Below are 26,784 nucleotides of genomic sequence, written 5' to 3' on the forward strand. Positions count from 1 at the left end.
ATGGTGGAGGAAGAAAAACATTGGATATGTTCGTCCCTATTCAGCTTGTTGCCTCTTGAGCCAGTTTTTTGTTTTTTAATGGGCCTTAATTCCTTGTGTTTGTAGCCCGTTATTTCTCCAAACCTGCTCCACCTCCTTAACAAAGTCTTATCTTACACTATAAAATATTGTATGTGAGAAGCTGGTTAGCACTAAGCTCTGATATATTTCCTTTTTAATAGAGCACTTAGAAATTAAAGACAAGGTGGTGAATTGGCATTGTTTTTCCAACAAATATGTGAGAATAATTTGCATTACTTGAGAATTTGAGTTTTGCTATTGAGAAACCAACCAAGCCCTACTCTAGACTTTCTCATGTTTATTACTCAGAATCAGGTCGTGTAAACCCTTTCAGGAAAGAGCTTGAGGCTAAGTTTGTTCCTATGCTGCATTGTTGTAGTGGGATGATCCGTTTAATATGAGCTGCTTGTTCAGTTTGAATGGTGGCAACGTTTGCTAACTCATTTTTATGAGACATTAGTTTTGATGTTGTCTTATCTATGCTGTGCCCTAAACAAATGTACAGAGAGCAGAGTTTTGTTGCACAGTGCATAGGGGAGCGATTACGTCATTGCCCGTCAGTGAATGCACCGTGCATCAAACTACAAGCATAAACCAACCAACTGATATGTTATAGCCCACCTCCTAATGAGGTGTTCCCAAGCACTCAGTAATAAGCTATCATAAGCAGAGGATAGAGTTTGTAGCGGGAAGTAGAGCCGGATGTGCTGGGAGGTTGAAGTAATTACAGTATAGGAGCAGAGAGATAAAAGTGGTATTAATAATACTGATGACAGTAATAGCCTGTAGTGCAGATTGACTTTGGGCCCTATGGCAGAGCCGATGACAAAATGAGAACCTGCTGTCACAGGTAAATTGAAGTAATAATAAGGAGCCTTTTGTAATTCTTTTAATGAAGACTGCTGTTTGAGTAATTTCTGTCCCGCACACCAGTCAGCAACAAACCTTGAGTATTTTTCTTCACGGTTGAATACATTGAAAGTCCCTTTACTCAGTGTGGGTGGGGGTTTCCACATGATGAGCATTGTTGGTGATGCCACTCTTGCACCTTTCCAAATAGATGGTTCCGTCCCCATCTATTGTGCTTGATTACATTAGTCAATGTAGTGTGCATGATTAAATGTGTTTGTAGAAATAATTAAAGCCTATTTCATAGATTCTCTCCTACATTATGGATGTAAGTGCCTGGTATACAGGGCAGTGACCTGTATGAAATGAATGAATTACTTATTTCCCAAGAGCCAATTTGTGCTGGAAACTATGGGACCTAGAGTGACCTGTGGGTGTAAACACCACAATCAATATTAATGATATGAATATGTGGGTACAGTCAGTTAGCCAGCAAAATTAAATCATATTTGGTTCAGGTATTTCTTTTGATAATATTAAATACAAGATGTGACTTTACAATGTGAATCATTCAAGCCAGTGTCTGCTGCTAATGTGGAACATTGTTTTGTTTTTCATTACAGATGTGATTGGAGTTTGCAAGAGCGTTGAAGAGGTGACCCGCCTCACAACAAAGACCAACAGAGAAGTGTCAAAGAGGACACTCAACCTGATGGACATGTCTGGGAAGGTGGTGACTGTCACGCTGTGGGGAGAGGAAGTGAGTATAGACATTAGATGGGGAGGAAAATGCATAATGGGGCTGCGGTGTTGTGTCTGGAGCTTTTTAATTGGCTAATGGAAATCAATGCCAGCCTTATAATGCAAGGACATGCCTATTGTAAGGGTTAAGATTTCTTGTCAGAACACTTGTCTTTTCAAATGTTAATAATCACCACAGTCACTGCCATCGAGACAATCTTTGAAACTGTCAGACCCTTAAGACCTTTTTCATTTGGTGTATGAGATTCTAAGGCCATTTAGTCTTGAATGGTTGAAGCTGAACTAAAGCTAAAGGATACATTCAGGGGATGAGCACAATGACATGAGCACCTGCAGTACAAAAGGCCTGTAATAAATGCTACCTGTTTGAAACTTATCTTCAGTTTTTGTTGATACTGTATCAGACAGGTATTTTAATTAAAAGGGTTGTTCAACACATTTGCTGATCACTGTTCAGCAGTTTCAGAACCAAAGACTGTTAACAATGTGTGCAGTATTTTATGGAGGCAGATATCGTTGACTAAATTCCCTGTCATGGGGTGATGAAGTAACTGTGCTCCTGCAGTTGATTTTTACCTGTGGCTCAGAGGGACTGTGCTGAGTTTGCCACCATTTCTTTCCTCCTGACAAGAAGCACAGTGTTCCCAGTTTGTTTGTTCGACAGATACCCCTTTTCCAGAGGGACATGCTGAGGTACACAAGATGTATATTTTACAAAGAACAATGGCAATGCCAAACAGCAAGTGTTGGAGATAGTTTCCATGTCCCTGAAGGCTCTACTGTTGCCCCCCCCCCCCCCCCCCAGTTGGTGTCCTCAGGTTATTATAGTAAATAGCTCTGAAAAACTATGAAACTGAGAATCAAGTAAACAAAAAATATTGTACACTAATCCTGGAACTGAACTAATAAATGTGCTCATACTTTTATCTTTGTTAGAAGTTAGTGTTTTTTAAACACATTGTGGTTCTAGGGATGTCAGCCTGTCTTTTGGTCAGGCAGTTCACCGCTTTTTTTAGACTGAAATATCTTAAAGGGTCAGTATGTAGGATTTAGGGGGATCTATTGGCAGAAGTGGAATATAATATTCAAAATTATGTTTTCATTAGTGTATAATCACCTGTAACTACGAATCGTTGTGTTTTTGTGTTTTTAGAAAGAGCCCTTTCTATCGAAATAGGGAGTGGGTCCCCTCCCATGGAGCCCGGCATTGTTCTACCGTAGCCCAGAATAGACAAATGAGACACAGGCTCTTTAGAGGGCCTTTCATGTTTTTACTTTACTATAAGGCCACTGTAGGTTCTTCTATACATGCTTGAAAAATTAGGGGTGAGGGAGGGTTATTCAGTTGGTTGCAATCTGCAACCTCACCACTAGATGCCACTAAATGGTACATACTGGTCCTTTAATATCTATTAAATGGATCAAGATTAAACTTTGTACAGGTGTCCCCAAATGATGAATCTTAGACTTTTTTTCATGAGGTTGGATCAAATCCAATGAAATCTGGTGCAGATACCCAGGCCTCCCAAAGGTTGAATGCTTAACATTATACCTGTTAATTATTGTTAGTTATTGCCATTATGAACATGTTAGCATTTTGCACTGCTGTGCCTAAGGACAACCTAACAGCAACACTAGCATGGCTATAAATTCTTAATTTTCCTATACAAAGTACCAACACATAACTTGCTAAACAAAGAAACAGAAATTCAATCCAGACAAATACAAATAACAACAAAGTTTTAATCATTATGCGCCATTTGTCATTATCTGTTTCTTTGTGTAGGCAGAAAAGTTTGATGGCTCTGGACAGCCCATTGTAGCCATTAAGGGGGCGAAGCTTTCAGACTTTGGAGGCCGGTCGCTCTCTGCATCCTTCAGCAGCACCCTGATGATCAACCCAGACATCCCTGAGGCATATAAGCTCAGAGGCTGGTAAGTGAACCTGAGGTTCATAGATAATGCAGTGCAGAAAATTGCTTATGTCCTAGCAATTGTATACTCATGACGAAGTGCTTTTACAGTAGGTATAAAACATGGGTATACATTTAATGCCAGAGGTCTTTTTCTTGTTTATTTCACCCCATGGAAGCCAACCTCTCACACACAAGTATTAATGTTGGAAATTGAAGAACTCAAAGGATTTAAACCCTGGGTTTCCATTTCCCAAGTTGTGAGAGTGCATGCTCTGATTCTCATTATCAAGATTAGCTTTCCCCCATTAGCCACAATGTGGGGTGGGGGTGCTTCAATGAAGCATTACATATAAATGGAAATCATACTTAATCTGTGGAAATGCGTTTTTTACTCCTCTAATCGCCTTTCTAGATGAAATGAAATCCAGACTCATTTCTGCGCGATTATGTTGATTGTAGCGTTTCTTTTATCTTGGTGTGTGTGTTGTTGTGCAATGTTTACATATGTTATTTCATGTTTTTTTCCCTTGAACACAAAGGATTATGTGGAAATTAACTAAGATATTTATCTTTAAAATCAGAGTGGTAACCTGTGTACATGTAGTCATGTGTGCTGCACGACAGTTGAATTTATTAGAAGTACCACTGCTACGTGCAGACTTGTATTTGGTACACTAACACAATTAAGACATGTGACTCTATTCCTTGAAGATTTTCCGTTGGCTTTTCTTGCAAATGAATAGAGAAACATTTAAGACTCAAGCTTTCATCTTTTCTTTTGACTCCCTTGCCAGTTCCTCGATTCTTCATTTCCTCAATTATTTCTTCTCCCTGGTGTATAGCATGACCAGAAATAAGTTTGCACAGTATGTATTGAATTTCTCTGTGCCAGAGGTGTGGGTAAAAGGCATTTTTGTTATTTCTTTTGTCTATATTTTAACAAAGACATCACCTGGACAGTGTGGTGTACTTAACCTCACTCCAGCAATGTGGCACACTGATTGATCCGTCCTCCTTAGAGAGCCTACTCAGGCAGGCTGTGTCTAGCCCTCCTCCCTGACATGAAGGCAAATGTCTTTTTCAAGATTGTCTGTATTTGAGAGTGAAGATCTAATTGATTCTATTCAAAGGGTTTCATTTATTTACCTCCCAGTACCAGTGTGCCTGCTCTGCACTGCTAAATAAAAGACGGTAAACAGTTAGAAGTTATTTTGTGACAAGTCCAGTGCAGTCTTTTCTCCTGCCTTTTGACAAATGTGGCTGTGAGTATTTATACTTGATCAGAGAACCTGATCTGCATAATCAGAGCAGTGAAATGTGACTCCACTTTGCAGGCGAGAAAGAAGCAAATCACAAAATACGCTCAAATGTGCCTCTTTAATCAGATGTCTTGGTTTATGGTAATTTCCTGATGATAGCTTTAGCACTAGCCTCTGGCTTATCTAAATATGTCATTTCTCAGAATGCCAACAACTGAACTGAACTGCTCTTACCTTTTTTGTAATGGGATTATTTTATATTTCTGTAGTGATAGAAAATGTTGTATTATCAGGACCAGTCCAGGGTCTTCTGCCCTCTTCTACCTGAACACCATTAAGTCCTGAATCAGTTTGCACATCCCTGCTGTAGCATAGGCTTTTCACACTTCCTCTGCTCTTTTCTGCTTAATGACAGAAGGTTGTTCCGCACCTTCTCCATTCACTTCTCAGTTGGACAGCTAGGGATAATGATCCTTAAATCCTTGTATTGGTTTATACACCGAAGAAGAAGGGTTGGCCCATGTGGGTCTTCTATGGACAATGGGTTCCTGCAGGTTTGCAACCATCCACTAATGACCATTTTAAAGTCACAGATGAAAGGAGGCCAGACCTGATTCATTACTCTCAATCCAAGTTAATCCAAGTGAGGACCATGGTGAAGACAAGATAGTTATGCAGCATGTCGGAGAGCCTTAACAAAGCCAGCTTCATGCTGTGAAGAGAATGGAGAGAGCAGTCCTCTTAGTAATTTATCTTTATTTTAAGGCTGCATTACAGAGATGATACGTAGTGAAGTGAAGTAAGTTGTCACTGTGTGTTTACGCTGGAAGACTGCTAGCTGTTGAATACATAATGTGTGTTTTGTTGTGTTGGTGATGAGCTTCAGGAAGCAGAATTTCAGGATGGTAGTAGTCCACAAAAAATGTTTCTTTAATAATTGTTCTGTCAGCCAAGATGTGAATTGTGAAAGAACAGAACAAGGAAGCAAATCAATTAAACTCTGAATAAGTCTTTTGATGATTATTTTTTAATTTTGCACAGAAGAACCCAAACCTTTTTCTCCCTCTGCTGAACAAAGATGTGTCTTTACTGTACAGCAAAGGCTGCTGAAACAACATTGTTTTATTTATGTGGAGGCGTCTTAATTTGATTGTGTTTTGGCGCAGACCTTTGGGACTTCTTCAAATGAATAGTCTATCCTTGGTGGGCTTTTGACTCAGACTCATGCAGAGTATTAGTGGTGCCGCTCAGCACTTTCCAGTGTTCTTATATGGAAAGCTGAGTAGCATCCCTTTAATGTCACACTAATTAATCTCGCAGAGGTGAAAATAGCTTTAATTTCCTCAAATAAGAATGTTGCACTGTGCGCTAATCATCTTGATCCTCGGGTTAATCTGGGGTCTTAGTGCTTTGTTAGCTTGCATGTGCTCTATGCCCTCACCCTCTTTTTTGAGATCACTGTCACAGGCTGCCAGCGTAACAATAACTACAGTTCTTTGTAAAAATAATCAGTGTAAAAATCGGATTCACATTTGCACTTTGATCCATCTAACTGTGCAGAAGCAGTTGTCCATTAGGTGGCAACAGCACATTTAGAGATGGTTGTGCTGCCTTTTTCCATTCTGTCAGACAGGGCAGTCAAGTTTCTGTTAGCTACACTTTTGTCATGTTTACTCTCAGCTGTTGATGCTATCAATTGCAGACATTGAGTATTAATTCATTTAGTCACACAAGCCCAAGCTTACATTTTCTCTTTCTTATCATGACTCCAGTGTTTCCACATATACAGGGCACAGAGCACATAGTCAGGGAAGTAATTATGTCAGCCGAAAAGCAAACAAGCTTTAACAGTCGTCTAGTGAACATGATGCCTCACTATTTAATTGACTGTTATTTTACCCAAATGTTTCACAGTGCTATATTGAATTGAATTACTGAGTTATTAGCAGAATTGAATTAGTAACTGACTTACTGAATGTTTTGAACCAACTTTGGCAACAGAGGTGTCTGACAATGTGAAGAATTTGGTCGTAAGTGAATAACAGAAGGCGGTCGATCTCCCTTCAGTCACCACTGTAAAAGTAATCTTCAGCCAAAGACACTCAGTCCCGAGATGCTTGACTGCACTGATATTCAATTAACATTCAAAGAGATCCAGTCAGAAAATTTCCTCAAGCAAAGGTCTGGAACATCATAATGTCTCACTCGTGTTATGATTCAGTGCCATGCATATTGAAGTAGCCTAGTAGTTGTATCAATATCTGTATGTAGTCAACAACCAGCTGTCAAAAATCAAATTAAAAAAAAAAACAACTACAGTTCAATAATATTTCTACAATATTTGTTATTAGTCTTCACATAGAACTGGAGGGATTATAGATAAGTACTCTAATAATAAATAGTGGTTATTTTTTCATTTTAAGTAAAGTAAGTGAGTGCTTGTCAAAAGTGTTTCAATTTAGAAAACTAAGGATGTCACATTCCCAGAAATTTGCTCTGATACCAATGAAATTCCATGATTTTCAATATCAAATTCAATACCACAGAGAACAACTGAGGCTGCTGCATACATTGTGCTAACACAAGTATGTGTATACATGCACAAACAAACACATAGTGTGCAAGCAGTAGTTTAAATTGACTAACAAGACAATAGTGTGAAAAAAGTCAGTGTCATATTTTGACAGTAGTCTACTACTAATGTCATAAGTATGTTATGAGCTGTGCCTGTGTCAGCCTAAACAAGGTAATGTTAGCCTTTGTAAATGTTCTGAGTAGATCTTTGCTACAACAGATACCAGCTGTTGCAATGCACAAGCAATAACTTTAACACTTCAGGACATGAACATGTTGACGACATGTTGCTAATATAAAATTAACAGCTGAAACTCACTCACCCTGAATTCTGTGTACAGATCCAGATGTCTGTCTTGGAGCTGCTTAGATAAGTTTGAGGTGTTTTCTCCTGTTTCCTTTCCTCCATTTGAAATGCTCTGACACTTGTCCCTGCTGATCCGCGTCAAATACAAAATATCTCCATACACCACTCTTTTTTTTTTTTCTCTCTTTTCACAACTTGCGTTGGAGCTGTTGCTACACCTGCACTAGCTGCTGCCATTCCATGTGCTGTTGCTGTTTATTGTGCCAGCCTTCTTTAGACTAGGACACTTGTAGAGTTATTATACTGCCCTCGTCATCCCTGGAAGAATTACATCTCCAGTACCTACGACTATGGTACCTGAGAAAAATATGTAGCATCACATTTTCAGAATTTTGTATTTGTACAGCCAAATATCCTCAATGTGTACAGGGTCACTTTCCCCAGACCTGTGAAAGCTCTATCTCATACCATTTGGAACCACAAAGTGGCAGGGTCAGTTCCTCCAAAAAGCTCTTTCAGGGCAACATCTGCTTGGAGACAGACCGGTTGCATCTGGAGAGGCCCAGCATTTGCCCACTTGAAATGCTGTGTGACTTCCTTTGAGGACTTACTGACATCTGCGAGGAGGAATGGGTTCTGAATGAACAGGTTGAGCTGCTGTCCAAGACTGAAGCTATCAAAACATTTGAAGTTTACAATCAGCTTGTCAACAAAAGAAGATACATCTCTTACACCCTGAACCTGTTCCTACAATGGTGCGTGGTGTCCACAGTCTCCCTGCAGGTCTTCTTTTAACACCCAGTTTTCCTCTGGATGCAGCGGAAAGCTGTCATCAGGTCACAAACTGAATTGTCCTTGCCCTGTGGCAATGCGGTTCATTCAGCTGTGAAGTGGTACCAGCCAAAAAAGTCACAATATCCATCTTCTTATCTTCATGGTGTTGCCTTCTGGCTGTTCAGCTGCAATTTCCCTCCGGATGGACCAAAGGAACTGAACATCCTACCTTTGCTGAGCCATCTTGTTGTGCAGCAGAAGGTCATCAGCATTTGTATCAACTTGTCTGAGGAATTCCCTGAGCATGCAATGCTGATCAGGAGAGGATGCCCTGAGAAAGTTAATCATTCTCATCATTGTGTTCATCACCTCAGCATACTCGTCTTGACTGAGTGGAGCACAGGACTGATTGATGAATTATGCAATGTAAGAGATGAGCTCAGGATTTTTACACATTCATTCTTGACATGGCTCCTCTCTCTCTCCCTTCCATGGCAGGGGCTCCATCTGTGGTTATTGAAACCATTTGATTCACTCTATTTCCCTCTCTACTGGTCTGAAGGACTATAACACCTAACAGATCTTCACAGAACTCTTCTCCTTGTTGAAGAACCTTACATAAACTAATAGCTGAGCATTGTCAGATACTTCAGTGGACTCATCTACAGCTATGCCTATGCAGGGTGCCTTATGAATTACCTTGTCCAGCTATGCTAGCACACCCTGGGTTAATATTTCAATTTTCTTTGTGGCTGATGTTGACATTGGTGTTTGCTTGTTCTTTTTTTTCACAAAGCTCTTCTCATTGTTTCCCCTCAAATAAGGTTTCATCTACTGCACTCATGCATGCCTTGACAGCCCCTCCATCAGTCAATGTTTGTTTTTTTATGTTTACCTACAATCCAAGCAACATTAAGGGAACATTTGTTAGCACATTGTGGTGCAGTGAATGAATGGGTTAGGATTCTGGTGTATTGATCATATTGGGCTCTTAGTTTATTTATTTTCTCTGCTTAAGCTTGGATTTGAGTAGGTTTGTTTTCCTTAAAAGATTTGTACTTTGTCTCGCAGTGGTGCTTCCCATTGCTGCTTTTAAAAACATGTTATGTTATGTTTCTTAACCGGAACAACCAGCAAGGAGAATGTTACAGCGAGCGGCCATGTTTAGTGACTAATGTTAGACTACTTACATGTGTCAAATGATAAGCCATGTTTGAGGTCATGCATGATAGGCAAATGTTTGCCTTCACAGTTTGCATGTCACTGTCTTGAGGTCGTCCTTTACCCTCTCAAAATGATCCCATACTGGATTTCCTGCCGAACCTATTTAAATACTGTAAGACTGTTATGAATTTAGTATGTTTGATAGTAGGTAGTGTGTTCCCTAACAGTTGCTGTAAGGCTGCTGTAAAGCTGCCGTAAGGCAGGAGTTGTTGGCATTCCCGCTTGTCACACGTGTGTTCAGAAAATAAAGAAGTTGTAGCTGATGTTCGTTATACTACATCTCAATTTTCCATTTTTTATTTTATTACTAAATATGGCCAATTTGTCGAACCCAAGACACTTGGTTACATTACTTTCCCTATACTTACAGCTGTATAGGGACAGTATCTTCCCTGTGACCAATCAACTAATAAAAACTTCTAAACTTCTCATTCACTAACGTTTGGTCAACTATGAGAGGGAAGCCCTACAATGCAATTGGCTGAGCAGCATCATGATGATTTGCAATGCATGCAATTGGTCTGTGAGTTTCCTGGGCTGCTAAACCAGTACCGTAAAGGCCAGAAAAGCTGACGCTCTCACCAAAATTGAATAATTCTCAACAATATAGCAGTTAAAGGTCCAGGTTCGGACCGGACAGCGTCCGCATGGTCCGCCTATGAGTGCCTTTGCTCCACTGGATCTGCTTTGTGGCACACAGAGCTATCATTTAATTAGCACCATATGATATTATGCTTTGTTTCTCGACGAGAGCTAAATTGTTTTGTAGCTTCATTGACTAGTCGATTTGAAATTTAATCAATTTGTTGCTTTTCTTTTGTAGTTTTTTTTGTAGTTTTCTTTCATTGTTTCTGTTTTTGTTTGTAAACTGTATCTTTGGGATTTAGACTATTGAGAGGACAAACAAGCACTTTGAATGCCACAGGCTGAATTCTGGCGATTTTCTAATATTTTATAGACAAAGCGATAATTGATTCGTTAAGCGATAATTGGCTGAATAACCCGTAACGATAATAATAGTTAGTTGCAGCCCAGTTTTTTATAGATGGACTTTCTATAGACAGTTTATTCTACCACATATACTGATTTATACTTACTTGCTTTTCTAATTCAAGCTACTGTGATGGAGGCTACATTTTACTTTCAGTAGGTTTACAAGAATGTGAGCTGTCACTCTGTCTCACAGATGACTTTTCCAACATCATATCCCTTATTTATACACGTATGCTGAGGTCAAACCTGGGAGTTCAGTTTGCATTATGACTACACAATTTAAATCCCTGTTAATCATAAAAATACTGTAGCATTTTAATAACTTGTTCTGTTTTTCCATGATATAATTTCTCTGTGGGGCTCTGTATATGAAAAACTCATTAAAATTCAACTATTGTAACACACTGAGAGTCTACTGATGCATACAAAACGGTTTCAGGGTGTAGTGATGCCATGTAAACATTTGATTGCTCTATTCTTGATTTTGTTCTACAATATTCTCTTACACACATGGTTTTCCAGTTGCATCCCTTATGCTCTGTTTAAAATAGACGGTTTGCTGTGATTCTACCAAAATGAGAAGAAAGGAAAACATACCTTTTATCCAGGTTTACATTTGAACAAACTACCTCTGTGGCTTCTTTTAAGTTGTTGCCAGTTCCATATTTGACCACATGTCAGTCACTGCAGATGAAGTGGCTAACACCTTGTCACACACAGCATGAAGTAATCGTGTTTGTGGTGTGTTTGCCACTGTCAGCTGAGGCATTAGAGCCTTAGCCTGGAGCTGAGAACACTGCTTACTGAGAATTTCCCATCAGCCCTTCATACCTTCTCCTTTGACATGTCCCTGCTCTTGTCCTGTCCTTGTTCATTGACACACCGACATTTGACATGTCTCTGGCATGCACATGCTTGTCTGCCAGCCTCCAGTCGTCTATCTCTGTGCTCCTGCAGATAGTTTTTTCTCACTGAAGCCATGCTGCTCTAAACTGGGATCTGTCTGCTTTCAGTTGACTGTTGCACATTTTCTGCCAGATCTAATTTGTCCTCTTTTTGTCTCCATCATCATGATCACTGTCTTCGGTGCCATTTCTATTTCCTGTGCTCCTCACTGTCTGTGATGGTGAAGACAGCAGCAGCTTTAAAACGGGATGCTTGTCACTGTGGTATCTTGTTGAGTGTTTAGCAGTCCTTTTTGGGTATCTGTCAAGTCAGATGTCCAGAGCAGCAATATAACACTGTGAGGCCCTACAAGTTTACAGTCCTATTTTCAAAGTGCGATACATTTTTAATTATCTCAGCTATATTGTCACTTCATTTTTCCCCTCCGTAGAACATCTGTCTTTGGAGATATGTTGCGCTATAACAGAAAATTGTATCTACATTTAGTCTGATTTGATTTTTCAGAATATCCTTCTTTTTTCCTTTTCTCCTAACTGGGTGCAGGCACAATTAAAGCAAAGCAGTGCAGGTACACCAGTGAGGAAATTGGTGCCACTGAAGAGAATTGCTCACATTTGTCAGTAGGAATGGGAAACTGGCAGCTTGTGTATTGCTCAGGCCACAGCCTGAACAGTTAATGGGGATATTTTCAATTAGTCATGCCTCCAGGAGCAAGGCATGCTCTCCCTGTATTTACAACCCGACCTCCCCATTGTGCGCCACTTTGCCTTGTGGCCAACAGATTAGTAAGCTCTATTGATCTTTGTGACCATTTTAAACTGTTATTTTCTTTCCCCACAACTGCATTTTACCTCCACCCATCTTTCTTCTCCTTCTACCCTGCCTTTCCTCTTCCTCTTCCCATTGTCTTCCCTGAATTACCGGGGACATTGGGCAGAAATGGGTTTCTGATATCACAGTAACAGCCCTGACCCTGGCCAGCTCATCTGTCCCTTTGTGGTTGATTCATTTCACAAGCCTCTCAGCCTGCCTTGCTCTCAGCTGAGCCACCCTGCTTTGACAAACACAAATGGATGCTCTGCCTGGAACAAGATTTTTTTTCCTTTTTTAAGCTAACTGTTAATTGGATAGCCTGCAGTCTGTTGACAGCCATGTGAAGAGCAGGGTATTGTGCCTCCTGTTTCAGTTCAGATGTATTAAAATTAATAGTGCTGCAGTCCGAAAGTGGGCATCTGCATACCAACGATCCAAATCTCTCAAGTGGAAATACAGCTATCTTAAACTTATGTTTTTCAAGTTAATGTGGTGATGCACTGTAGAATTTACTTACTTACTCCACCAATTTCACACACTAAAGTCTGTTTCCAGGTGGGTGCACAACTGTATATAGAAAAAAGTTGCAGAGGGAACTGCACAAAATCTGAATTATCTCATCAGTCTTTTGGGGCTGAAGGCTAGAAGTTTGTACATGAATAAAAATGTGTGTAGAGTTAGAAAGAACTGATCTTACCAGACCTCCTTGAGGCCAGCGGCCTGAGGCTACATTAGTTGCTGTGGGCATGACACACTCAAATCTGTGACGGAGCTTTTGGCAGTCCAGTTGCATAGTGAGTAATGTAGGTGCCAGGTTTTGACAAGAAAGAAGTATACATGGAATAAAAAGAATTGATATTTAGATTAAAAAAAAACTGTCTTTCGTGAGTCGAATGCTAAATTGGTGGAGTACTCTTAACTATATAGAGCTGAAATGAGAAGTTGATTAATAGATTAGTCAATTGACAGAAAATTAATTGGTAGCCATTTAAATGAAAAAAGGCCAAATATTCAATTGTTTTCCTCTTGTGAATATTTTTTGTTAGATTCTGCCCTCTTTGATATCAAACTTAATACCTTGGCTTTGGGCTGTTAGTCAGACAAAATAAACAATATAAATATGACAACTAGGGTGTTGGGAAATTGTGATGCAATTTTTTTCATTTGTTGTATTTATTATACATCAAACAGTTAATCGAGGAAGTTATCAACAGATGAATCAGTAATGAATATATTTGTTGTTACTTCCCATCTTAAAGGTATACTCAATTGACTGTGACTGGCTTCAAATCAGTCGTAACTGGTATTCACTTTATTTCACACAGGTATGACAAGGAGGGCCATGCCATGGATGGACAGTCTCTGACAGAGTTGAAAGGTGGCAGTGGGGGAGGAAACACCAACTGGAAGGCTCTATCTGACGTTAAGACCGAGCACCTGGGACATGGAGACAAGGTAGACGCATGCTCAGCTTTGCCTTGACGCACTCAAACATTAAAGATATGGTAACCTGAGACATATTGTTATTCAAGTCTCTTTGAAGATATTCAAGGACAAACTGAAAGGCTGGTGTTGAATCCCAAACAACAAATATGAACGTGCACACAGTCAAGCCGCCTTTGTTATTAAAAAGCCACAGTACACATTGCTGGTGGATGTAGTCTAGCTACAGTGTAACCTTGTCACTCCTTGCTCTGCTTTGCAAAGGTACTTTTAGTTGACAGTCAACATGATGAATCTTCATAATCATTTATTCATAAAGTCACTGCACCACCAGGTATGTGTACTTTAAATCACACCCCACAAGGGTTCCTGATTCCCCCCCATGCTCATTAATCCCCCTGCATTGTGGGCGTCCTCTCACCTTCTTGGTGTGTGCTCTCAGTGAAAGTCACATTTATCTCTGGTATTGATTACAAAGATTATATAGGCTCTATTCTTTGCCCTTTTTAATGAAATTACTGCCCTCAGATAAGTAAAGCAATATGTGTTCTTTAATTTCCCCCCGTGGCGCTCACAGAAGTGTATGACTTGTCTTAAGGCTGATAATGTGACCTGTGCAGAGATCTTAACTTGTGTAATTTAACATAATTTAACATGCTCTGCACATTAGTAATCATCACAGTGTGATGGAAATATCCCATCAAGACCAACACAATTAATAGATGTAAGTGATTATAATAGGGCACCAAGAGGCACAAGAACCACAATTTTGCACTGGCTGTAAAAGACAGGACTAAGATGCTGGCTGTGTGGGATGTATTGCCAATTCTGAGAAGAATTGACGGCCCATTGTTTCTTAGAAAACAAAGAGAAATGCAAAAAGACACGGATTAAACGAGTAGTAGTTATCTGTAAGCCTCAATTAAGTGAAAAATATGTTTTGGTGAATGAGTACATTCCGGTTTTTTACTTTGTGGTTTAACTGTGTGTGCTTGTCAGCCTGAGGCTATGAGTGACCCCATCCTAGTTCTGGTGCCTTCATAATTTTCTCTTCTATGACCAGCACTGCAGGACTCTCACTCGCAGATAGTAAATGGCTTATTGCTCCTCCTTATGCCTCTTTTAATGTAGCCACTTCAGCTGTTCTGTCATCTGGAGGCCTTCAATGGAGCTTAAGCAGTCACATCAGTTTTTTTTTCCTCTTAAAATCCAAACCCCAAATCCTGACTGTGGCCACTAGCCCCCTGTCAGGTGAGAGGCTTCTCCTGGCATCAGCTCCCTGCTGTTCAGGAGGAAAGGTTTGACCCTGGGCTATGGAGGCTCTTGCTCCTCCCCAGCAAGACATATGATGAAGCCTGGTACTGACAAAGTAGCTGAGCTGAGGCTGTCCTCAACCCCTCCGAGACATCCCATACACAGGGGTGTAAGGGTCAGGCCTCTCAAGGACCCCCCCACCCCCCCTTCCACACACACATACACACACACAACCAAAGTCTGTCGCAATTAATTGTCCCTGTCGCAAAGTCTTTGTGTCATAATCTCAGGTTTCTACATTGCACCTGTGCCCTCTCTGACAGAAAGTAGTCACCCTCCTCTTGTTGGCTTGACACTGCATTTGTAAAGGCCTATGACAGAGGTGAGAAACTAACACCTCTGTCCTCTTCCCTCTGTGGAAGAGCTGGTCAGTCACACACTAATTGAAGAGCTATTTGCTTGATTAATTGAGCCTCTTTAGGAAAAGAAGCTGAGGTTGATGTACAGGCTGTTTTTGGTAAATCAAAATGGTAATTTAAAAAAGAATAGCCCGTGGCTCTGTGTATCTGAATGGGATGATTTTGTTGCTGTTATTTTGTTTGCTGATATTTACCAACTCGTAAGGGGTTTTATTTATCCAAAGTGACATGGAATATCGATGTCCTGTTTTTGAAGTTAATTGGGATCTAATGCCTTTTCTTATACTGACTTAATGGTCTGCACTTTGAGAAGACAGAGAGGAAAGAATAACAAATGTTAGAAATATTAGTACAAGTAGGCATGGTGATCTGACAATCTTATATCGTGGATGATCTTACTTTGGCATATGATCTACTTTTCAGATGAATGTTACAGATCCCGTCATTAAAAGATGCTACATTTAGACATTTAATTTTAAAACTTCAGTCGCTGCTAACCAGCCAACAGTCAACTGTTAAACAGCTAGCCCACTAACTGCAGCTAGCAAAGGCAGTTCTTGCTCTGCTCTGCGGCCTCGGCAAGCTTTGTGTAGCAGCACATGTACCAGTTCTCCACCTGATCAGAGCAAGAACCACTGTCACCAGCTGCAGTCCATGACGGTGGAGTTTCAGTCCTCCTATGGGACGAGAGAGCTGCATGTAAGCAGGGTAACCGGTGCGCGGTGGGAGCCAGGACTAGCTGGTCAGCAGCAACTGAATGACTAAACTAATCAAAACACTTACATATAGCACCTCATTAGTAAATAACAGTGGTGTCCAAAATGAATACTCCATACGAGCAGACAACAACAAACACACAGCAAGAAGTGTGATTAGTTGTGACACAATTTGTAAACAGAAGACCCCATTGTGGGTGAAGAGTAGCGGTGAGCAGACAAACATCTGAAAAAATTGGCAGAAAGACAAAACAGGAAAAACAGAATGCAGATGGTGCTTAAGATCATGGATTTAGATTCTACCCAAAAAAAGATTGTCATATGATCTTTTTGCCAGATCGCCCGCCCCTCAGTACAATTGTGTGTCTCTTGACTGTGTACATATTTTTAAAAAGCTGTTCTTGACAGTGGAAATTGGCCAGATCACTGAAATATTTTTAAAGATTCATTTTGGTTTTTCAGAATATGCCAGGTTTTCTTTTTTCCTTTCCTTTGGAGAAACTCTAATTACAGATAGTTGTTGATAGGGAGAAATTCTTATCATCGTTGGTCAAGGTATTTTTGCTGAAAGAGCGCTGGAGCCCAGGATGTCTTATGTTGAGGATGTTTATTGAAGCTTGGCCAAGGAGAAAGGAGGAATCTTCAATATAGTCTCCTGTGCATGATGTCACCTCAAAAATCTGAAGCAGGAACCCCTGTGGTTAGTCTTTATACACTTAGAAAGATTACTATAGATAGCTTACATTCCATAATTGGTCAAATATCTAAAAGGAGAGGCAAGGACGGATGTGTGAATAGACTATTGGTCCATTAACCATAAACAAAGAAGCATGATTTACACAGGTGCTGAGCGTCTCAAGGCCTGTAAGATTTAATGCAGTAGCAGTGGCACAGCAACCTAGGGCCTCACACTGACCTTTCACCCTGAGTCAGTCATTCATTAGGTAGACAAGAGAAAATTCCCTGACAGTTGTGGCCATCATAAGTTTTTTCACAGTTAACATAATTGCATTTCCATAGTGGCATTAATAATTGGTTGATGCACTTAGACATTTAGGCCCCAAGGTTGCAGGCCTGTTGCTCTGCTCCCTGATCATGAACAGGCACGTTTATCAAAGTGTGCACGGACCGAGTCTCCTCTCTTTTGTTACAGCAGACTCTGAGGTTAGTAAGACCCGAGGTCTTTGCCCAAAACAATCAGCAGTTAGGATGTGACATCAGTTGAGTGCATTAGGGCCTGCTCTGCATGAGGATGAAGAGAGGTGATGTGACTCATCTGCGAAACTCTTCATCTCTTTATTACAGCACATCCAGAGTTTCTTTCTACATTCATCTATTTCTGTCCGATGTGAAATTCATGTCACCTAGGTGTTTTTCATGCTGACTAGGAACGTTTCCTGAAGGCTGTTATGTGCAGACAGTCTCTAAAGTTTGCTTCTCCCTCACAAAAACAGCAGCTACCTCACTAGTTTGCATTTGTGTCAGAGCCATTTGGTTTCTGGTTGGGAATGTAAACAGTGCATCTTCTGCGTAAATGTTGCTTTCTGACTGTTCACATACTCTTCATGCCTCTGAAAATGTCATCTTAATGTTAATTTCATGCTAACAGTCAACATATTTAACATACAAAACATAAAGGTCGTGAGAGCATCTAGTAAGAAGAACATTTCAGTAACTTTATTTGGCACTGAACTTTTGTTTATATGGATTTTTGTTTGTTTATATTCCTTTTTAGGCTGACTACTACACCTGCATTGCTACCATTGTGTACCTGCGCAAGGAAAACTGCCTTTACCAGGCCTGCCCGAGCCAAGACTGCAACAAGAAAGTGGTAGACCAACAGAACGGCATGTTTCGCTGTGAAAAGTGTGACAAAGAGTTCCCGAACTTCAAGTACCGCCTCATCCTGTCTGTAAGTGACTCAGCAATGGGTTCCCTAAAACTTCTAACTGAATCTTTTTCAGCTGTGCCACACATGCACACAGATCTGATATGCTAATGTACATATCTTTAATCCCTCTTCTTCTCACGTAGTCCTGAACAGATGCTTCTGCTGAGGCAGGTGTCATCCTTCTTGTCCTTCTCATTGCCTTGTCTTTCTCCTGACTTACTGTTCTTATTCATCTTTCTGTCTCCCGGGACACAAGCCACTCATTTGCTGTATGGCTGAGCCCCTTGTGGTTCAACATTGCCCCAGACTGCTCTTTGAAGTTAAATTAGAGACATTTAAAACCAATTCTGCTGTTTCTGTGACACAGCGTAATGAGGACTTAATTTTAGATTGTCTTTACACTTGCGTTAGAGCTGTGTCGGGTTAATTGCTGCAGTTTTCCATACTGTGGTGTTACCTCATTTCACAGAATGTGCAGCGATGAACACAAGCTCCCTTTCTCAGCTCATTTGCAAACAAACAATTTAAAAAACAACAACCTTAAATAGAAAAATTCTTTGTCAACATCAGAGCAATTGCAGCCAGGCATCTGAAATAAGCAGCTTTTGTTGTGCAGCACTTACCAGTCGACATATTGTTATTCTTCACAAGCTGTAGCATAAGCTGCGAATTTGTCTTCACTGTATATATCACGAGTGAACCGTGACTCTGCATGTTTTGCCGGGCTTGCCAGCAGGATATAGGCTAATTAGAGGATGTAATGACTTCTTAAGAGCGGAAATGTGTTTAGTTAACAACATACCATCTTTAAGCATCCAACAACTACTCTATCAAGGAAACAACAGATCAAGACACACTTGGACAAAATTTAAACATTAATTTATACTTGTGTATGCATTACACTTTTCTTCCTATTTACTCTTTGTCTTCTGTATCTGTTTGATTTGTCAGGCCAACATTGCAGATCACGGAGACAACCAGTGGGTGACTTGCTTCCAGGAGAGTGCAGAGGCCATCTTGGGCCAGAATGCAGCTTACCTGGGGCAGCTCAAGGACTCGGTGAGACTCCCCTTCCTGAATATAATACTGGCCTCAGGAAATGGCCAGAGCAAGAGCTAGAGGCTTTGTTACTGCTAAAAATGCGTGCATGTGCACACATACACACACACACACACACGCAAGCACGCACACAATATCTTGCATAGACAAGTTTGTGTTGAAGACACCTACTGAGCTTTGTTCCTTCCAGGCATAATTACTTAGAAAATCACAGGAGTTGTGTCTGAGTGTTCAGTTATCAGACACCTACTTTATTTTGCACTTGAGACTGTGATGAAACTAACATTTGATTAAAAGAGTATGTGTACTTCTAGCATTGGAATTGAGCCAGTCATATTTTTCTCAATTTCAGAATGAAACTGCCTTCGATGAGATCTTCCAACAAGCCAATTTCAACACGTTTGTCTTCCGGAACAGAGTGAAGCTAGAAACGTATAATGTAAGTGAAAGATTAATGGTAATTAGTCTAAAATAAAATGCAAATGGGTGTGTTGTCACCGCAGCATGCGCAGTAGAGAATATGCTTGTGTGAGGAGGGAAAAAAAGATCCCCTAAACCACCATTGTTCCTTTTTGTAAGCTGAAAATTTATAGCACATAAACAGGTTATTTATGTTTTAGATGTTTTTCCTCTGATAGTTTTCCCATTCATTAACAAAACTACCTAGCTTTCATTTTGATTGACAGAAACATCTCTAAAAAAAACTCTGAGTGTTTGCCATAGAATGCTGCTCATTTTCAGTGGCTTTGTGAAGGGTGCACACACAGATTAGTCGCGGTCACTATTTCCTGTAGGCCACACAGATAGCGGTTTGTTTTGAGGGAAGCACATAAAAGAATTGATTGGGCTGGGACTCTGAGCAGGAAGTCTGGAGCCGAGCCAGAGGCTGTATCCGCCTTCAACACACAGAAGAGGCCACTGTGTCTGTCACATTCAACTCAGCATCCTAACTGCCAATGGCACTGCTACAAGCAGGTATTGGCTGCTGCCTCCAAACCCCATATTCCTTCAACAGAGACACCTGCAACCCCTCTTTCAGTTTATTTTCTCCTAAATGCAACAAGCCAACCATTGTGGCATGCTCTCACATGTTATCATGTGTACAGTGCTGTATAGGCTTGATGTGGGACAAAGCAGGTCCTTAACTGTTAATGGCACCCATCCATCCTGTTGTGTCACAGTGGGACTAAAGTGTTGACAAGAACTCTCTGACAAGGTTTATCAGAGCAGTTAAGAGAATTATACCCTCATTTATAACTGAATCAAGACCCTGCCACAGTCACATGATATAGTAGGATGTAGTTATCACCTGTGCCGTAATGCTATTACGACAGTAAAATAGACTGTTAGCGCATTAAAGGTCACCCATGCTGTACCTAATGTTAGGAAAGTAAACATCAGATTTTTAGCCATATGCATGCGCTTACTATGTTAAAGCTGACACAACATATCAATTAGTCAGTTTAGAGAAAATCAACAATTTTGATTACTGATGAACTGTTAGTCCTTTCTTAAGCAAAAACATTTCTCTGTCTTAAAATCTTAGGGTTTTGGGGGGCACCCAGTAGGGCGAGTACTGTGTGTCAAGGTTGAGTCCTAATTGCAGTGGCCTGGGTTTGAGTCTGGCCCAGGCTCATTGCTACTTGCCATTTACTCTTCCACCCCTTACTTTCCTGTCTATCTCTACTGTCTCTATAAAAATAAAACAGAAATGCCAAAAGAATAATCTTAAAAAGAAAAAAATCTTATGGATTTGGACTGTTGTTCAAACAAAACAAGCAATTTGAAGTGTCAAAATGTGTTGGGCCTTTTTTTACAATTCTGACATTTTGTAGACGAAACGATTTAAGTGATTAATTGAAAAAAGAAAATGAGATTCACAGATAAGTTGATAGTGAGAATCTCGCAGCCCTATTCAGTATATGATATATCACTAAAGCTAATAAATTGATTACTATCATTATTATATAGTATACTGTTATGTAGGAGATAATATTAATGTCGAATTAATGCTCAGGATTCATTGGACATTAGTATTCGTCAAATTAAACTATTGTGATGCATTTGTTGCTCCACATCACACTGATCCAAAACTCAAATTAACATGAAATTCTTATTAAGCAAAACTGTTGACAGAGACTACCAGTGTCCCATTAAGGATAAAGTCAAAACATTCAAGTGTGTCCAGCCATAATTAATCTCATTCTGGCACCAGAGTTCTTCAATAAATGAGCATGAAGTCTTTTTAAGGATAAATACGGGGCAGCATTGAGAGCCACACTAAATATGTCAGTTAAGCTATGTCACTTGATGTCACTTAATGTGCTTTACTTGACACTATTAAATCAAAACACTCCATGATTAATTAGTTTATTTATCAAAACAAATGTGATGTGCAGTTGGTTCATGTGGGTGTGATGCATATTGTAATTACTGTTGCACAAATCAAAATCAAAGTTGCATGTAGGCATTCAAAACAATGATATTATTTTGATCATGTGTATAGGCAATTGTGTTGGCACTCTCAATATGTCAGCAGATGAATGACTTTATTACTTTACCTGTGTTGCTCCTGTCAAAACACAGTCTTTTAAATATTACCACTCACTACTTGACTGTTTGACTGTCTTAAATCTTTAACTTGACTGGGATCAGGATTGCCTGCTTGCAGGTATAATATTCAAACTGCTGTGCTGTTATTAAGGTCTCATTGTCCCTGTAGGCTGTATCCAGACATTGTAAGTGATTTAAGTGTCTCGAAAGGGTGACACTGATGGAAAAAGGGGATATTGATACTGTGCTCCTTTCAAGGCCTTTCATTGCAGTGCTGCCCCAATCTCCACCACATTTCTGTTTCCTTTGCAAATAGCTGTGTGGTTAATATTTCTTATGCTGCCCTCATAAATCCAGTCTGTCTGACAAGATGTGACCATCACTAATTATGTGATGGAGTGTGTCACACTATTTATAGGTTGCGGTGCAAGGTGAGAGTGTGAGTGTCGAGAATAGTGAAGTGGTTCCAAACACTTGTCCCCCTGAGCACTGCTGGGTTTTTATTCCACTAAAGATCTATTGAACTTAACTAGCTTCCAAGGCTGGGAAATAACCACTGGTGTATCTCTGTGTAAAAGGATCAAATATACAGGTAACATGTAAGCTAGGGATTTAAAGAGAAAATTTGACTGATTTTTCAGTCAGTCATTAGATGCTAGTGTCTGAGTGTCTGACTGAATTTTCAGTCGACTCCTCATTCGTGCTGCTCTCTTTAAAAGGCTGTGCAGGAGCTAATTTTGCCTTGATTTGCACTTATGAAATAGTTAGTTTCTTTGGCTCTTCTTTGCTGCAAGTGTTCCTGGCAAGTTTAAAGTTGTTAGAAAAAGGTCACAGTGGAGCAAATTTATGTGTGTTGTTCCGCTTGTGCTCATGTGTATATACACCTGCAGTGATAGCTGTAGGGGGCCCAGCAGGTTGTCAAAGTGTTGATCAACACCCAACTTGGCTGTGTGATGTTGGCTGCTTATGGATTCACACACACCTTGTCTAAACTCACCCACTCGTCAACTGCAGTCAGCATTACTGTGTGTGGATATGGTGGATGTAGGATACAAGAAAAACACAGTAATAATCGTTACTCATAATTCACTATTTTTTGTCTAAGGTAAAGTGGAGGTGCTTAATTTTTAGTAGCTTGAGAGTCTATAACTGTTATTCCCACATTTTGATGTTTGGGGAAGAAAACCCTGCTTTTATTCTATTAAAGATTAAAACCAACTTAGTTTACAGGAATCTGTTAAGAAAATTATCATATTAGCAATTTGAGAGATTGTAGTGACATCTGTAATATTTAATTCATTTGGTTTGTGATTTAAAAATGTTCTGGAGATGTTTTATTTCCATAGTGCACATATTTAATTTCAAGGCTTGCACAACATTGATCAGAAAGGAGAATAGATTTGTTTTTAGCATGGCACTGTATACCCTTGTTGAACTTATGGTTAGACTTGATTAAACTAAAAAAACATATCAATGTTTGGAATAACATTGCAACATCGACTTTATTGCACTGTGTAAATGTAGCTGGCCAGACAGTGGCATAAAGGTCTCAACTAGGGCTTCACCCTCAAAGTTATTAAATTATTTTTTAAATGAAAGAGTTATTACAAAAGAAACGTCTGCACTGATGATGACATTCGAGTCTCAGAGCTAAGCATCTGTGTTTCTGAAAGATAAATCCCCAGTGACCTTTTAGAAACCCAGACAGTCATTTAACAGCACTTAAATGTGCCCTGTGGTGTTTTCCTGTAAACAAAGTTTCTGCTTACATTCAGTGTTACTCACCAATATGCCCTGCATGCATCCTTGAGACCTGACAAACATGATGAATGCATTTTAATTTCTTACATTTGGGAAAACTGATTGCTTTAAAATATTCCAAGTCATACAATATTGGTATCGGTTTGCTAGCTTGCCATCCTCTTCTTGCCTTTGGTGCTTTGCTGCATTACGAACTCCACAGGTGACCTTTAACCACTGTAGCGAAGATATTTCCCTAATCCTCAAAGGCTCTTCTATCCATACGTGTCCCTTCTACTGGAAGTATTTAGCCTGTTTCCTATGTTGCAAGCATTTCCTCACTTTTGTCAAGAGGTGGCCAGAGGAAACATTTGTTATGTACAATACGATGTACTGTTTAAGTAGCAGGTTTGTTAAACTATATTGATGTGACAGTTGATTCTTGTTCATTCTAATATGTCAAACTATGATGATGTAATTCTCCATTATTTCATATTTTTGTGTTTAACATGTCCATATTTCTCTTGCATCATACAATACAAACAGGAGAAGTGGCTATAGAGCAGGTTATTCTTTAGAATGTGGGCACTAGGAATATGATTTACATTTCACCCACTTCAGCAGCGGAGGATTAATGGAGACAAAATGAGTGTAACCTCTTTTTAAATGCAGAAAATAATGGCTCTGGTAGAAATGACCTTCCCCTGTCTAGACAGCTGTAGAGATGGTTATGGCTTTAAAAGCTGTCTCTTTTAATTTGAATGCCAACACAATTCAGATCTCAAGGCAAAACATCTCACATGAACCCACTTTGTCATAGGAGAAGGGAAGATGTCTGCATCTGTTGCCAGCTGATTATTAATATATTGCACATGATTTTTTTAAATATATTTATTTATTATAAGGTCTGATGTGTTTTTTTTCTTTTTTTTTTTTTTTTTACATTTTGTAGCTTATAGGATACCTTCCTGACATAGAGGAACTACCATGAAAGAAAATCAGAAATTGGAATTGGCAGGTCAGATTTAAAAAAAAAAAAAAAAAAAAAAAAAAAAAAAAAATCAGAATCAGCCAAGAAAATTGCAAATCTGGTGCATCTCTACAGGAGTGAATTGTGGGAACAGCAATCAGATAAACTTGTTCTCGGCTCTCAAAGTTTGATGTCATCAAATAACAGTAGGCTGACATTAACTCATGCCTGTAAAGCGAGTGAAATACAACTTTTTATTACCTTTGATAAATGCCAACGGAGTATATACGTATACTGTGAAAGAAGTTAATTAATGTCAAACCAATTACTATTGTTGTTTTCTCGTACAGGATGAATCCAGGATCAAGGCAACAGTGATGGATGTGAAGTCTGTTGACCACAAGGATTACAGCAAGAGGTTGATCATGAACATAAGGAAACTGGCTGCCCAGTAGGAACCTGCAATCTATGCCAAGTCTTCTGGTTTTGCTTTCTTTTTCAGGCTTTCCTTTGTTTCTGTACTGTACAGCCAATAAAAAGCTCTAAGTGTATTACAGATTTTTGCTTATAAAGTATCTGTGTTAAGTCATTGTTTTACCTCCCTTGTAAATGACTGATCCTCAAAGGTACTAGTGGAGTACTAATGGAGTGAATGTTCACCTTTCTTTTGTGAAATAATGATTGGTGGCCTGGTTCTGGAAGCTGTCTTTTCTGGTGAACATATTAGACAAGGATTTTTTTTCTTTCTTTCTATGTGGCAAAGCAGAGCAGAGTGGGTCAGTAAGCCACAAAATAAATGATCACTGTCTGTCTTAAGTCAGTCAGTTGTTCCTGCATATACTGTGGTCATGTGGGAGTGGTGCTTGCTTTCAGCAGACGACCAGCACAGTAGCTAGCCCTCTTTTCACCCTCTGACGTGCACTGAAAATGGCTCAGCTGGACCTGCACATCCCTGATAAGACGGTTTACTCTCCCACTCTTTTTTGCTCTGTCTCTCACATACTTGCAAACATAAGCACATATACACATGCACAGTGCAAACCAAAGGGGAAATGTACTGTGTTATATTTAAGTAGATAGAAGGTGTATTTTCAATGCCTGTAACTGTTTTGTGAATTCTGTAGTTATTTTTTTCATGAAGATTAATTGTGAGAATAAAGGTGTTTGTAGCCAAGTTATTGTCTGTTTAACAGTGGATACTTGGCTCTCTGTCAGAAATGTGTAACAGTAATGCAGAAATCTGTTTGGCTTGCAGCACCTGATCCTCGCCCGTACCTATTAAAAGCAAACAAAAACATGGTGGCCATTTTGTTTTTAGGAGTTACACTACGTTTAGGGGATTTATTTAAGGACTGGCACACAATGCCCTCTGTCTCCTCAGGGTTTGCTCAGATGTGCAACAAATTCCCCTGCAAAGTTACCTTTCATGTTGTATTAAAGCAGAACATCAATGAGGTTGCACCTCCCCGTTTTACTTATGATAACATCTGTTTTCTGCTGAGTGCTGCATTTGTTGCCTGTAGTGTGCTGAGATGGATTAGTCTTGTCTTTAATGGTAAGGAAGGCTAAGTTTTTCTTGTTTATTTTTAGTTTGCCAGCCATGTTTGGAGATACTGATTGGAGTTTGCCTGAGATCGCCCTACATCTCAGCCGTACATCTGACTGTGCTTCCTTTTAAGTCTTCTAAATGTTCCAATACACATACATCTTTTATAACACCACAAGCCAGATGCTGTGGTAGATGGTGTCAAAGCCTGCCAGTAATACCAAACCCCACTCCTGCCTCAAACTCCCAGTTAATCATACAATAACAACAGATGATAAGACCTAGTAGCTCTTTGGCCATCTGAACTGAAATGTTTTACTTATGTACATAGAACTGCTGAGAAAAGGTTTGTACTGGCCAAGGTAAATCTAACAGTCTCCCCTGGGACTCAGGTCCAGTGAGGACCAGTCTGCCTTTATTTACACCTGGCATCCCATAGTCTTTTATATGAAACAGGAAAATTAACTGTTCAAGCCTCAGCTAAAGGGAAGTCACTTAATAATGCAATACTCACAGCTGTTTTCAAGTTCTGATTAAGCTGATTACACAGTTCCAGTTGAGTAAGGAAAAAATAGATTGTGATGCATTTATAATTGATTTAGCATTTGTTAAAATGAGACTGGCTGACTAACTGGACTGAATTACATTTGTTACCCAGGAATAGTTTGCTGTTTGTTTTATTAGCAGTAGATGAGCATGGCTAAATGAAATTGTCACACAACATGGTCAGAATTAAAAATGTGATTATAATTTGTG

At 39.7% G+C, this 26,784-nt stretch overlaps 1 protein-coding gene across 1 annotated transcript in view; it reads left to right on the forward strand.

The window, feature by feature from the left end:
- The window catches only part of rpa1 (replication protein A1), a 32,515-nt gene extending 6,859 nt beyond the window's left edge, over window positions 1–25,656 (forward strand). The window contains exons 11-17 of the mRNA XM_022759678.1: window positions 1,533–1,669; window positions 3,458–3,606; window positions 13,763–13,892; window positions 18,005–18,181; window positions 19,112–19,219; window positions 19,572–19,658; window positions 24,833–25,656. Of these exons, the coding sequence (XP_022615399.1) occupies window positions 1,533–1,669; window positions 3,458–3,606; window positions 13,763–13,892; window positions 18,005–18,181; window positions 19,112–19,219; window positions 19,572–19,658; window positions 24,833–24,937 (893 nt within the window). The 3' untranslated portion in view covers window positions 24,938–25,656. The remainder of the gene's footprint in view (window positions 1–1,532; window positions 1,670–3,457; window positions 3,607–13,762; window positions 13,893–18,004; window positions 18,182–19,111; window positions 19,220–19,571; window positions 19,659–24,832) is intronic.
- Window positions 25,657–26,784: the final 1,128 nt, after the last annotated feature.

Source organism: Seriola dumerili, unplaced genomic scaffold, assembly GCF_002260705.1.
Source record: "Seriola dumerili isolate Sdu_G_001 unplaced genomic scaffold, Sdu_1.0 BDQW01000330.1, whole genome shotgun sequence".
NCBI lineage: Eukaryota > Metazoa > Chordata > Actinopteri > Carangiformes > Carangidae > Seriola > Seriola dumerili.